General features: G+C 42.1%; 1 protein-coding gene across 1 annotated transcript in view; it reads left to right on the forward strand.

The window, feature by feature from the left end:
- The window catches only part of KMT2B (lysine methyltransferase 2B), an 880,409-nt gene that overhangs the window by 329,720 nt on the left and 537,352 nt on the right, over positions 1 to 13,337 (forward strand). Inside the window, 4 exon segments of the mRNA XM_030212457.1 lie at positions 2,950 to 3,005; positions 3,176 to 3,442; positions 3,758 to 3,852; positions 4,446 to 4,544. Coding sequence (XP_030068317.1) covers positions 2,950 to 3,005; positions 3,176 to 3,442; positions 3,758 to 3,852; positions 4,446 to 4,544 — 517 coding nt within the window.

The following is a 13,337-nucleotide window of genomic DNA, read 5'->3' on the forward strand; positions in this document are numbered from 1 at the left end:
TCTCCAAGAGGCAATTACACCCCTCTCAAAAGTCTGAATTATTTGGGGGTTCATTTCAATACCCTACAGAGAAAAGTTTTCTTACAGATCATCGATCTCTCAAGCTACAGCGTCAGATTTAGGCCTCACTGCAGCTTCAGAGCGTGCGGGATTGGGACGTTGTTCAAATTCTGAAATCTATGACGGTGAACTTTGATGTTGTTCCATGGGCCAGAGCTCACATGAGATTGCTGCAACAATCTCTATTGTCCTGGTGGAACCCCTGTTTCTGAGGAATAAGATCTGTGCCTTCCTTGGACTTCACAGGTGAGGCTCAGCATGAACTGGTGGCTCCAGTCCCGCAGCCTCCAGGGCATCTCATTGGCGGTTTCTCACTAGATAGTTGTAACCACAGGTGCCAATCCGATGGATTGGGGGGGGGGGGTGCTCATCGTCTAGATTGTACTGCTCAGAGTCATTGGTCCAAGGCGGAAGCCCTCAGGCCAGTCAATTGCCTCGGGCTTAGAGCAGTCCATTTTGCACTGGGAGCCTTCTACAACCTCCTCAGGTGTCACCCAGTGTGAATCCTGTGGGACAATGTTACCACAGTGGCATATGTACTACTACTACTACTACTACTTAACATTTCTAGAGCGCTACTAGGGTTACGCAGCGCTGTACAATTTAACAAAGAGAGACAGTCCCTGCCTATGCTCAGATTTGGAGGTTGTTTGAGGGTTCGTGTTCTTAGAGGACGAATTCCCCCTTTTTGGCTTCTTTACCTCATATACTGACCTTTTTACAGGCTGGGCTGAAGAAGGGACTTGCCTTGAACTCCTTTAAAATCCAGGTAGCAGTGCTGTCTTGCTACCAGAAACATTTCTCTCTCTGAGGGCTTATCCTGATATAATTTGTTTCCTCAAGGGTGTTAATCATTTTAAGCTTCTTGTTCATCCCCAGTGTCAGCCTGGGATCTGAATCTTGTGCTCAGGGTGCTCCAGAAAGCCCTTTTTGAGCTGTTAAAGCTTGTCACCATTAAAGACCTTACTCTGAAGTCAATCTTTCTTGTAGTTATCACCTCAGTTTGGCGTGTTTTGGAGTTGCAGGACTTATCCTGTAGGGATCCCTTCCTTTCATTCATGGAGGCTGGTTTCCCTTAGGATGGTTCCATCCTTTTTGCCAAAAGTTGTTTCTGTGTTCCACATTAATCAGCCTCTGTTTTTCCCCTTCCTTTAGGAAAGACGATTGAGGTATGTCTTATCGTCAGTTGCATACATTTGACATGTGCTGGGTCCTGCTTCATTACTTGGAAGTCATGAAAGATTTCCATTGCTCAGATCACCTTTTTGTCGTATTTGGGAGCAGTGGCGGTGTTTAAGGCCATGGTTGCTCAATAGATCAGAGAGTTTGTCTCCTCTGGATATTTGCTTTTGGGTAAGTGATCTCCTTTGTCTCTGAAGGCTCATTCCACTAGATCTGCTACTTGGGCTTCATTACACTCTTTTGCAACACATTATCAAGTGGGTGTTACGGCTAGATCAGAGGTGTCTTTTGGATCTTTGGTTCTTTCTGCTGCCATCTCATTTTCCCACCCTTCTTAAATGATGGTTTGCTATATCCTATCAGTTTCTGGATTCATATGCTGCTGATAAGGAAGGTAAAATTGTCTTACCTGATCATTTTCTTTTCTTTAGTCACAGCATATGAATCCAGAATCCTGCCCTGTATTTCTGATTAGATTTTATGTCTCTGTTCAGGTTGCAGATTTGTTTCCAGTTCTTCATACATCCTGCACAGGATTCCATATGGGGAAGGAGAAGTTTGTTATGGCTGTTTTCATATTCAGAGTTCAGTTGTGCTCTCTATGTCCACCTGCTGGTAGACAGATATAGCCTATCAGTTTCTGGATTCATATGCTGTGACTAAAGGAAAGAAAATTATTGGATAAGGTATAATTTTACCATTGTTGACAGAAATGTGTGGCGAATGGTGGCGATTATGTAGAAAAGTAAATATATGTAATAAAAGAGCAAGTTTCAAGCATTTTTCTTTTGCTTTTTATTTATTACAATATCGTCAATTAAGTACAAGCTATAGAGGTGGAGGTATTAATTTTCATTTAACCTTTATAGTATTTGGGTCATGCCTTTCCAGTAATTCAAGGTGTGTTGCATTCAGGTTATTTCCCTGTCCTTAGAGGGCTTACCATTTGAGTTTGTACCTAAGGCAGTAGAAGGTAAAGTGACTTGTGCATGAAATTTGAACCCTGGTCTCTCTGGTTAAAAGCCTGCTGCTCTAACCACTAAGCTGCTACTCCAGTCCTGTGATGTGTCCTCTACACCAGCCTTGACTATCTCTCCCTTGCTGTTTTGGTCATGTTATGTTCTGATTTACTTAGATGTGATTAGTGGGATATGTTTGGGGGGTTTTTTGTTTGTTTGTTTTTAATATGTGCCATTAATAAAATTGAGCAGAAAACTTACCTGCAGGTTTTTGTACCCCCTCGCCCCCTTAACATTTTATCTAAAACTTAAATCTGTACTTTAGCCTTAAAAATTCTAGTTAGGTAACTGAACAAAGGATTTACATAAGAATTCTCAAGATCATGATGTATGAGTTTTGCTGCCATATATAAATCTGAAACAAAAAAGTGACCTTTCTGTCCACCTTTCTCCAGCTTCAGTACAAGTGAAGTGCTCTGCTCTACAGAAATGAAACACATGTAGGTATGATTGGAATATGTATTCTGAAGGAGAAACAATACAATAGATTAAAATAATAGGGAAAATGAGAACCGTTTGCGATTGTTTTAATCTATTGTATTGTCCATATTAATGTATTTTGTGTTTTTGGGATCATATATTGACAGATTTATATGTTATATGATTAATTTCAGACTCCTGATGCATGCCTAGTAGCCTCGTGTTATGAGATGCTGTATTGACCTAAACTGTTCTTGATTAATTTTAGATATCGGAGGTGCGATAAGATTGAGGCTCGTAAACTGGAGAGACTGGCTCGGAAGGGTAAGGTTACAGGTGGATTGCAGTCTGGCCCTGTTTTTAAAGAAATACTGGCTACTTGGGCTATAAGTATATGTTTAGCATAATGGACACCTGTGGTGTAGTATGTAGCCTTTTTGATCTATATTGTAAAGGACAGCATGTTGCTTTCTACTTAAAATCTTTGTTCACAGGTCGCACCGTGTCAAGGCCACCCCCCCGGGACAGCCCTCCTGACTCGGATGACTCTGCTGAGTTATGGAGGAAGATTTGTGAGAAGTGGGAAGAGGAGACGGAGACTTCCGACCGGCCTGAGCCCGATTCATGTCTCCAGCGCAAGTCAGCACGTCGTTGTGTGAAGCAACGACCTTTTTATGACCTCTTTGAGGCATCGGATGAGTCTGATTATGAGGCAAAGTCAGCATCAGGAACACTCCGAAGGAAGCAGTCCAGGGATTCAGGTAATTCTTCATGCTTCTTACTGGAAAGTCTGAATCCCAGGAAGATATTTGGCTTACTCTGCTGTCCCTAGAAGAAAACCCAGCACAGAAAGTTTGTAATTTACTATCTGAGACATTCCACATTGCAAAAAGTATAACTGTAATTGGATATGCAGACTGCACTTTCTGAAGGTATGGATGCTGCATGAATGCACACTGCTGAAAAGAAGGTGAATGCTATGGTAAATGACACTACAGTAGCATGTGATTGCTGCAGGAAAGGAATGAAGTCTGGAAGAACAGATTCTCTTTTGACACTCTCATTCTGTTCTGCAGATTTTCTGCCTTTGGAGCCAGGGGAAGAGCTGAGCCGGCCACGGAAAACACCCTTGCAGCCAGTGGTGCTGAAGGCAAGAAGAGGGGCAGAGAAGGTAAGGTGAGGGGAGATGGGTTCATGTGTGATGAAGAGATATGGAGCTGATGCATTCTGAGGAGAGAAAGGGGCACATCTTTGATATAGCAAGGATTTAATCAGATTAAGCCATGGCTGTATAGTCTCAACTGGGGTGTAATTGAGGAACCAAAAGAGAATTGCAGTGGTTTGCTCAGGGCTTGCTTAGAACAAAGTATCTTGTGCAGTTACAAGCATCCACTTCCTTCCCTTTTTAGTGCTTTTCAACCAGGGCTGAAAATGCTATAACACAAGGAATAATTGAATCCATCCATCTATTGGGATACGGTAACCTGTAAAAACTCACTGAGTGGTCCCAGATAATAGGATAATTGTATAAGTGTGCGGTATTCACTTTTTCTTTGTTGTTTTTGCCATTGGTTCTGTTCATTGTTTCCTTTGTCTGTCATGCATCATATATTATGTATTGTGCACTCCTTATTTCTCCATGGTTTGTTCACTATTCTGTGTATTCTTTATTCATTCTTCTTTTGTTTTGCATTGTTACACACTCATGCATTCTTTCTTGCCATTCACCCGCTCTCACTAACAAACTGATTTTCCTGTCTTCAGGAGTCATCAGCCTCCAGTTCATTTACACCCCTCCTAAATGGATGTAATGGGAAACAGAAAACTTCTGATGGGATCCACAGAGTCAGAGTGGACTTTAAGGTAAGTTTGGCATCTGATTTATTCTAGAGTTCTCAGTTTTCCATGTGCAAAGCAGCTACTCAGCTCTGTAAGGTGTAGGGCATGCAGCTGAGGTACTTATATATCAGAGACATTACAAGATAGCAATATTCTGCACTCGTGTCTAGAGGGTGTACCTCTTATAGCCCGAATGACATTAGCTGTGTGAGGAAATGAACCATGCCACAGATGAAATATATTATATTTATTAGGTAAAGAAAAATACATATAAATAGTTCTGAAGCAAAGTGCCAAGCAAAATACAAAAATAACTTGCTATAACATTAGATTATCACCAAAATAGTGCAATTATTGTTATCCTAACAAACTAACTAAAAACATGATTACACCAGTCAGTACAATCCTGAATTCCTAATAATCCTTATAAGAACTTATCACACATCTTATGCAAATACAGTGATCAGCTGACTACACAGACCAAAAGTCCTGAAGTAAACCTATCTGTCTCAGACAAACTAAGGACTAATTATCCCCGACTATAAGTAATAAATCATGCTACCTCACCTTGCCGTCTGGCACAGACTCCCAATGGTGGAGAAGCGGATTTTTCCTCTGACTCGAGCTGAAGTCTCAGTCCAGGAATAAGGTCCAAGAATTGTATCTCCAAATGTAGATTGCACAGTCTTCAGGCCTTGTGGTGGCTGAGCTAACCTTGATTTGGTTACAAGCAATGCAGTTCACTGGTGTTAGGAAAACAGTCTCTTGCTCTCTTTAGAGCTTTCTATCCATCTGCAAGTTCTCCGGTGTTTCTCCCTCTGGTGTTTTCTTCTTCCTGTCCTCTCTTATTCTTTTTCCAACTCCAACTCCCGGTGGTCTCCAACTAACTGAACTTTCTTCAGTCCAAACCTTTGGTATCCAAACGGTCAGATGATACTTGTGGACCAATCACATATGATGACATCTTCATGGTCAAGAAGAGAGCCTTTGTTATAGATGGCATGCAAACTCCCTCTCTCCTGATACTTTTGGCCATGGGTGTTTTTCTACTCCAAGCTTCCCAGGAGATAACGGGGCTAGTTTGCAACAAAGAATATGTGCTTGGATGACGTAACCTTGCAATGCTGAGCAGTACTTTTCCTTTCCGTAACCAAGCTGGTTTCTCATAGTTACAAAGGTATTCAGGTCACAGGCTGTAAAATCTATATTGTTATGAAAGAATGGTTCAAGCTTGTATAGGCCAAGACCAGCAAAGGTGAGATCTCAGGTAAATACCCCTATAGATTGAAAAACCAGAACTGCTTATATTCCCCTTTGCCTTTTCCTCAATAAGGACATGCTTTTTCTTGCAGAAGTAGGAAAGTCATTTTCAAGTTTTTGCAAGAAAATTATCCCATTGTCAGGTCATTACTCTCCCAAGGCTTAACAGTTTATTTTGTTTTAATTATTTTTGAACATAATTACATGCTAAACCAAAAGTAATCTACATTTTTTACATCACCATTAAAATACACAATATATGTCAAATCTTTTAAAACACTACTACTGGGTGTGTGTTAGGGGGAGCAGAACTAAAAAATTGCCAAGGGCCTTGTTTAAGAGGTGAAAATGGCAACGTTGTTAGACTTGCTGGCAGGAGCTCTCTTAAGCTGAATATTTGTTGTGCTGCTTTTGTGCTCCAAACTAGCTTCAGCATGGGGAGGAGGAGGGGGGAAAGGGAATGGAAGAACTGCTGAGTGCCCTTTATAATGGGTACAGCCCCGATACTAAAGCAGACCATGCTTGGAGAATTTTTGAGCTCCCATTGGCCTCGAAGCACTTTCCCTTCAGTTGCATCAGGATCACCCTGCTTCAATCTGGAAGTGCTACCTACAGTGGGGAACAGTGGTGGGAGCTTGCTTGCCTCAAAGGGCTCTCCCATGGCAGCTTCTTCCCCTTACCAGATGGAAGGATGAAAGATCATCTTTGCAAAAAACTGTGAGTGGAAGTGTCGGGGGTGGGGGGGGGGGGGTGATAGATGCCTACATGTTTGTGGTGCAGGAGTTAGCAAAGACTGCTCCCTGTGACATTGGAATCACCTGGGACACTATTCAAGGTCTTCTCTCTTGAAGATGTCTGGCAAGTTAATGGGGGGCATAACATTATTTTGAGACTGCTGCTTTACAGGCCCAAGTTTTGGATCAGCAAAGTACCAAAGTAGAATCCTTTGTTTTCAACCCAGTCCTCAAGGCACACCCAGCTAGTCAAGGTTTTCAAGATATCCCCATTGAATTCAATAGGGATATCCCGAAAACCCCGACTGGCTGGGCATGCCCTGAGGACTGGGTTGAAAATTGCTGCCTTAGAAACTAGGATGACTGAACTGCAAGATCTTAGTGGGGCCCTGGTGATAGAAGTCTTATTTACATCATAGAGTGGAATACTTAGAAAATCAGACAAGATGAAACAACTTGAGGTTTTAAAATGTTTTCAAAGTCCCCGCTGGTTTCCCCACTTGATATGGTACAGAGGCATTTTTTTTTACAGATGTCATCAGAATACTTGTTGCCAATAGTGAGAACTTAGTATTTGTCTTTGGGGAGACAGACTGGTTCTTTGTATCCTCAACTGGAAACCTTTTTTTTTATATGAACCTTGGAAGTTTTCAAAGGATCACATCAGTAGTGACTTTTTTCTTTGGAGCCAGATTGTAATGCTGTGTTTCCATGTTATGAGTTGTGCATGGGTTCAAAAGTTTGTATATTTCCTGACTATTAAAAACCATAGAGTTTTGGCCCTGGTTGCTAGCTATTTATTGCATCCTCCTTGTAATTGGCTTGGTTTCTCTTGAGGATAAAAATTGTGTTTTGTTTTTTAAACTCTAAGCAGCTGAGTCTATTTCTTCTAAAGAGGAGATGAAGAATAAGGGAAATCTCACTCGAATGGCTGGCTGGGTTATCTGCATTGGGAATGCCTTTTTATTGATATCCTGTTATAATAGCTTTTTTCTTATCATCCAGCTAGACAGTTGTTCTCAACTTTGGTTCAGTCAGGACACAACCTGACGGACTACCATCACATACATGTCACACAGCATACAAGACCCTCATGGACCTTTGGTCTGATACAGTATAGAAGTTCTTGTGAGTTAAATGTAAACATGCTCTGCATCCATGAAAAAACAAATCTTCTCCCCAACAGATGTAGATCATAACTAGCACATTTTCTCCATTGAAGTTACTATACATAAATCTCTCCACTACCAGGCACACTGTGAATTAATACAAAACCTGAAAAAAAATCCTAACTCAACATACATATAGCAAACCTACCATACAACAGTAGCGCTAATTCCAGGCAACATGAACCCTACCTAAGAACAGGCACCACTACAAATATTGCACAGTGCCCTAGAACATCAACACACCTACAATTTTCTTTGTATGTAGTTTCCACATAGAATTCTGTAGCAGTCCCATTTGTAAAACAGGACAAGTGGGACTGCTACAGAGAAACTATATACAAAGAGAATACTATACCTCGGTCACACGCAAAACACAGACAAACCCTTACAAAATACAGAACAAGAAATATAAAGAAAAAAATTGAACTGGGAACCCCAAGAAGTCAAACTAGGCATGTACCACAATATAGGAGAAATAAAAACAGAAATGCATTTCCTCTTGTACTGAACAAAACACAAAGACATCAGTGAAGCATCTTTCCCAAAGCTAACTTATTTCACCTAAAAAATTTTCAATGTAAAGCACTTTTTTTTCTACCTTTGGGCATTTTATTTTTCCAAGCATTTTGGTCTCCGTTTCTTTTTTTTACACTTTCCTGTCTGTCTTCTGGTCTCTTTCCAATGGGAGCTGTCTGTTTGTCTTTTCTCCACTTTCCTCTTTTCTTCTTTCATTCACTCACTTCATCTACCTCTGACATACTTCTCTTTCTCTCTTTTCTGACTGTCCACTTGAATTTCACCCTGTCACTCCAGTCCTCATCTGTTTCACTTACCTATCTTCTCCCCAACAGCAGGTTTCACTTTCCATCTCCTCCTCCTCATCCCCTTGCTCTCCTGTCTCACTCCTTCTCTTGCCTCCTGTTACCTTCTATTTCATGCATTCCCCATTTCTACACTTCTAATAACTTATTTAGAAAGATTTTTCTGAAATTGAGACAGCTACGAATCATTTTTTCTTATTTTCATGAACATCATTTTAGGTTGCTAGTCCAAAGTCTTTTTTTTTTTTTTTAACTCAGTTGGACTATTGTAATGTGCTATACTTGGGCATTTCAGTTAAATTAAGAGACCATTTACAATTGTTATAGAATACAGCAACTCTTGTGATTTTTAGATTGAATAAATTTGACCATGTATCTCTTTTGTTGAGTTACACTGGTTACCTATTCAGGCACGAATACTTTTTAAATATTATAATATTTTTAAAATTTGGTGTGGTCTAACATCAGAACAGGCTCTTCACCTGGTTTCTTATTCAACCAGATTAGGTACTACTAAATTGTTATATCAAACGGATCTGGTTGGTCCTTCCTTTAAGGGAGTTAGATATCAAAGGAATTTGCAAGATTCCTTTTCATATCAAGCTGTTCAAATTTGGAATTCTTTACCAGCTTCTGTGAAATTTCAGTCTTCTTCTTCATTATTCCGTACAGATTTGAAAACATTTCTTTTTAAAAAGTATATTCACTTGGGTACTTGAATAAATAAATTGATTTATTTGTATTTTTAGCCAATTGTAAATGATGTATTAAAGTCTTTTAGATTGTAAGCCGCTTCGGACCTTTATAAGGAATAAGTGGGTTAAGTGTCAGATTAGATTAGATTCTACCGTCTGTGTTAACCATCCTCCTCTCACTCATTTTCTTGAAAACACCTATGGTCTCCTACATTGTTCCACTATGCCAAGCATCTTCCCTCCCTCCATCCCCCTTCCTACAGCTTCGTAATCTAGCATCTCCTCTTTCTTTCTCCACCCACAGAAGCCCAGCATTTCCCTATCCCCTCTCCCTTCTCTTCCACCCCTATGGGTCCAACAGCTTCCTGTCCCTCCCTCTCTTTCCTTCCCCTCAAAAAAAAAAGTCCAGCTTCATTGTTTAGCAGGGCAGCAGCTCAGAGGGAAGAGAGGCCGACCACAGGAAATCCAGTCTGGTGGCAGGAGTTGCAACTACAAAAATACTGATTCTATGCTCCTTCCTGGGTTGTGTAAGTAGCAAACTGCACACCAGAATTGAAAGCCTACTAAGTATGATTTACCATCTACACAACCCGGGAAGGAGCATGGCAGTAGGCTTTGTGTAGCCTTATCTCTTGTGGGTCCTAGCCTCTCTCTCCCTGACATTTCCCCCTCTCTTTCCTGTTCCCCCTCCCCCCCCCCCACAAGTTCGGTCCTGTTCCCTGTATCCCTCCCCCTTGGAGGTCCAGCATCAATTCTGTCCCCCTCCCCCTGCGGATGCAGCACCTCTTCTCCCTTACCTCCCCCTGCGGATGCAGCACCTCTTTTCCCTTACCCCCCCCCCCCCCCCCGCGGATGCAGCACCTCTTTTCCCTTACCCCCCCCCCCCCCCCCCCCCCCCCGCGGATGCAGCACCTCTTCTCCCTCCCCTCCTGAGAGCCCTGCACTTCTCCCTCTTCTTTCATCGGCCTCACCTCCTCCCCCTCCTCTCCGTTCCATGAAGCCTTCCCCCTCCCATAGGCTGATTGGGCTGACCTGGAGCCTTTCCTCTGCCATGTCCCTGCCCTCACATACACAGGAAGTTACAGCACAGGGTGGGGAGAACAGCAGTTAGCGTATCTGGGTTTAAAAAAGGTTTGGACAAATTCCTGGAGGAAAAGTCCATAGTCTGCTATTGAGGCAGACAAGGGGAAGCAATTGCTTGCCCTGGGATTTGTAGTAACATAGTAGATGATGGCAGAAAAAGACCCGCACGGTCCATCCAGTCTGCCCAACAAGATAAACTCAAATGTGCTACTTTTTGTGTATACCTTACCTTGATTAGTATCCGCCACCCTCAGTGCACAGACTGCAAAAGTCTGCCCAGCACCAGCCCCACCTCCCACCACCAGCTCTGCCACCCAATCTCGGCTAAGCTTCTGAGGATCCATTCCTTCTGAACAGGATTCCTTTATGTTTATCAAAAATACACATATGGAAGAAAGGGAAAGGGACTGAAGCCATAGGGGACAGATTCCTCTGATGCCAATGTACCAGACTTAGGCATGCTGAAAAGTTTCCTGCACAGAGCCTCTCGACTGATTTCTTTTCTACATTTTAGAACAGTTTACAATGAGGACTGGTGCCAAAAATCACTACAAAATAAAGGGGATAAAAAGAGGAAAAAGGTCCCAGACTACTCACACACAGGCAGGGAAGGCCAAGAAGAGTATCTCAGGGACAGTGTGCGACAAAGGGCGGAGACGTGTCTGCACAGCTCTGCAGAAAGACTGCAGGTCCTGTGAGAGTTGGTTAGGTGGGAAGTTGTGAGGTCAGGCCTGCCAAAGGCTTCTGGAAGATTCAGTATGCTGGGCAGCATCCATACCAGGGCTCTGCTGGGAGACGTCACCCCCATCGCCGTGGATCTGCCCTGCTTCTTGCCCTCCTCCTCCCTGTTCCTCTTTACCCTGTAATTTTCCTTGCCCGTAATGTCTTGTCTGTCCGTTTTACCTAGATTGTAAGCTCTTTGAGCAGGGACTGTCTCTCTATGTCAAGTGTTCAATGCTGCGTGCGTCTAGTAGTGCTATATAAATGCTATTAGTAGTAGTAGTAGAAGATATGAGATTGCAACCTAAGTCAATCTGTTGCAGAGCTAGCCCAGATCAGCCAGTCATCCAGATAGGGATGAACCCTTATACCCTGTTGCTGCAGATGGAGTGTTGCCTCAATTTGGATTTCTGCCAGGTACTTGTGACCTGGCTTGACCACTGTTTGGAAAATAGGATACTGGGCTAGATGGACCATTGGTCTGACCCAGTGTGGCTACTCTTATGTACTTATGTTATGGTGATTAATTAAATTTTGAATCCTTCTCTGCTCCTGAGCTATCGCCCGGTCTCTAATCTGTTTCCTTTCAAAACTGATGGAACATTTAGTGTTTGACCAACTGTCCACTTATACTGATCAAATCTTTGTATTGCACCTCAGGCAGTCTGGTTTCCAGGAGGAACGCAGTACCAAGACCACCATCACAGCCCTCTTGAGCGAAATCCATTCCATTTTTGGATCTGATAAAGTTGTTCTCTTGGTTTTCCTTGATCTTTCTTTTGCCTTTGATCTCATAGACCACGTTTTACTTCTGGCTTGTTTCTCAGAAATTGGGATATCTGGCATAGTTTTTGATTGGTTTTTTTCTTTTCTTTCAGGCCAATCTTTTTCAGTTAAGACCTCTTCAACCTTATCACAAAATTACCTTTTCACGTGTGGCGTTCCCTAAGGCTCTCTTCTCTCACCCTTGTTTTTCAGTATTTTCCTCCTGCTCACAATCATTCAAGAACATGCAATCTCTTCATTCACATATGTTGACGACATCCTCTAAGTTTATGCAACCTCCCACTCTTCTCCAGACTTTTCTAATCTTCAGACCTGGCTTAGAACTGTGTCTTCCTGGTTTTCTGACCAAAAATTAATGCTTAACTGAGATAAGATTGTGGCCTGCTGGCTAACCAAGCTGTTCAGTTTCTCCTTACTTTGACACTCCAGTGCAATTGACAGATTCCTTTAGATATTTAGGTGTCATTCTTGACACTTCTCTTTCATTTCACAAACAAGTCTCTAAAGTGCTTCAACAAGGTTTCCTGGCCCTTTGCAGATTGCACCCTCTAAAGACTCCGTCCGCACTGCACACGCTAATACATTGTAGCATGGTGTATGCTGACCTCTGAAATAGAACTTCGACATCTTCAAACGCTTTATAACACAGCTGTTAGGTTTCTCGGCAGTGCTTCTTGTTTTGATCATTGTTCACCCCTTCTCCAGTCTGCTTCACTGGCTTCCTGTTCATCAGCTTATTCAGTTTAAGATCCTGTGTTTAACCTTTAAGGCACTGGGAACCCCATCCTTTCTCAATCTGATTTCTCCCTATACCCCCCTAGACAGCTTCATTCCCTGGACACCCATTGTCTGGTACTTTCCTCGCCCAGAGTCACCCACTATGAATCTACCAGACATTCAGCATTCTTTTTCTTAGCCCCTAGTCTTTGGAATTCCATACATCATTCAGTACGCAGTCTACTTACTTTCAAATCCTTTAAGAAGGCTTTGAAAACATTTTATTTTGAGCAGACTTTCTCCCTTACCCAGTGCTGATTTTATTCAGGAAAGTGACCTGTGAGGAATAACAGCTTATCCCCCTCCACGTCATGTGTTTGTGTGTGTGTGTGTTTTTTTTGGGTGTCCTTCCCTGTTCTGTTCTGATATGATTCTTGGTCTGTGTTTTCTGTCCTATCATTTAATGGTGTTCTTTTCCATTATATTTTGTTTTTAGCCTGTAAACCACCTTGACCTTGTTGGAAAAGTGTTATAGAAAGTTCCCAATAAACTGTAAATTCGGTCAGAAAATATGAAAAATGTAAGTGCCAATCAGGATGTTACCTCTGTGGGACAGCACTTCACAAAACCAGAACACTGTACTAATGATTTTATAGTGAGAATACTTAAAGGAAGGAAACTTTAAAACAATACAGAAACGCAAGACCTTTGAAGTCAAAATGGTTAAATATTTTGACTCCCACCAGACAGGACTTAACAAAGATCTGGGTTTTCTAGCCCATTATAAACCATGACATTTCACTGCTTTTTCACCCTCTGATCACCATGCATA

This window comes from Microcaecilia unicolor, chromosome 8 (genome assembly GCF_901765095.1).
Source record: "Microcaecilia unicolor chromosome 8, aMicUni1.1, whole genome shotgun sequence".
NCBI lineage: Eukaryota > Metazoa > Chordata > Amphibia > Gymnophiona > Siphonopidae > Microcaecilia > Microcaecilia unicolor.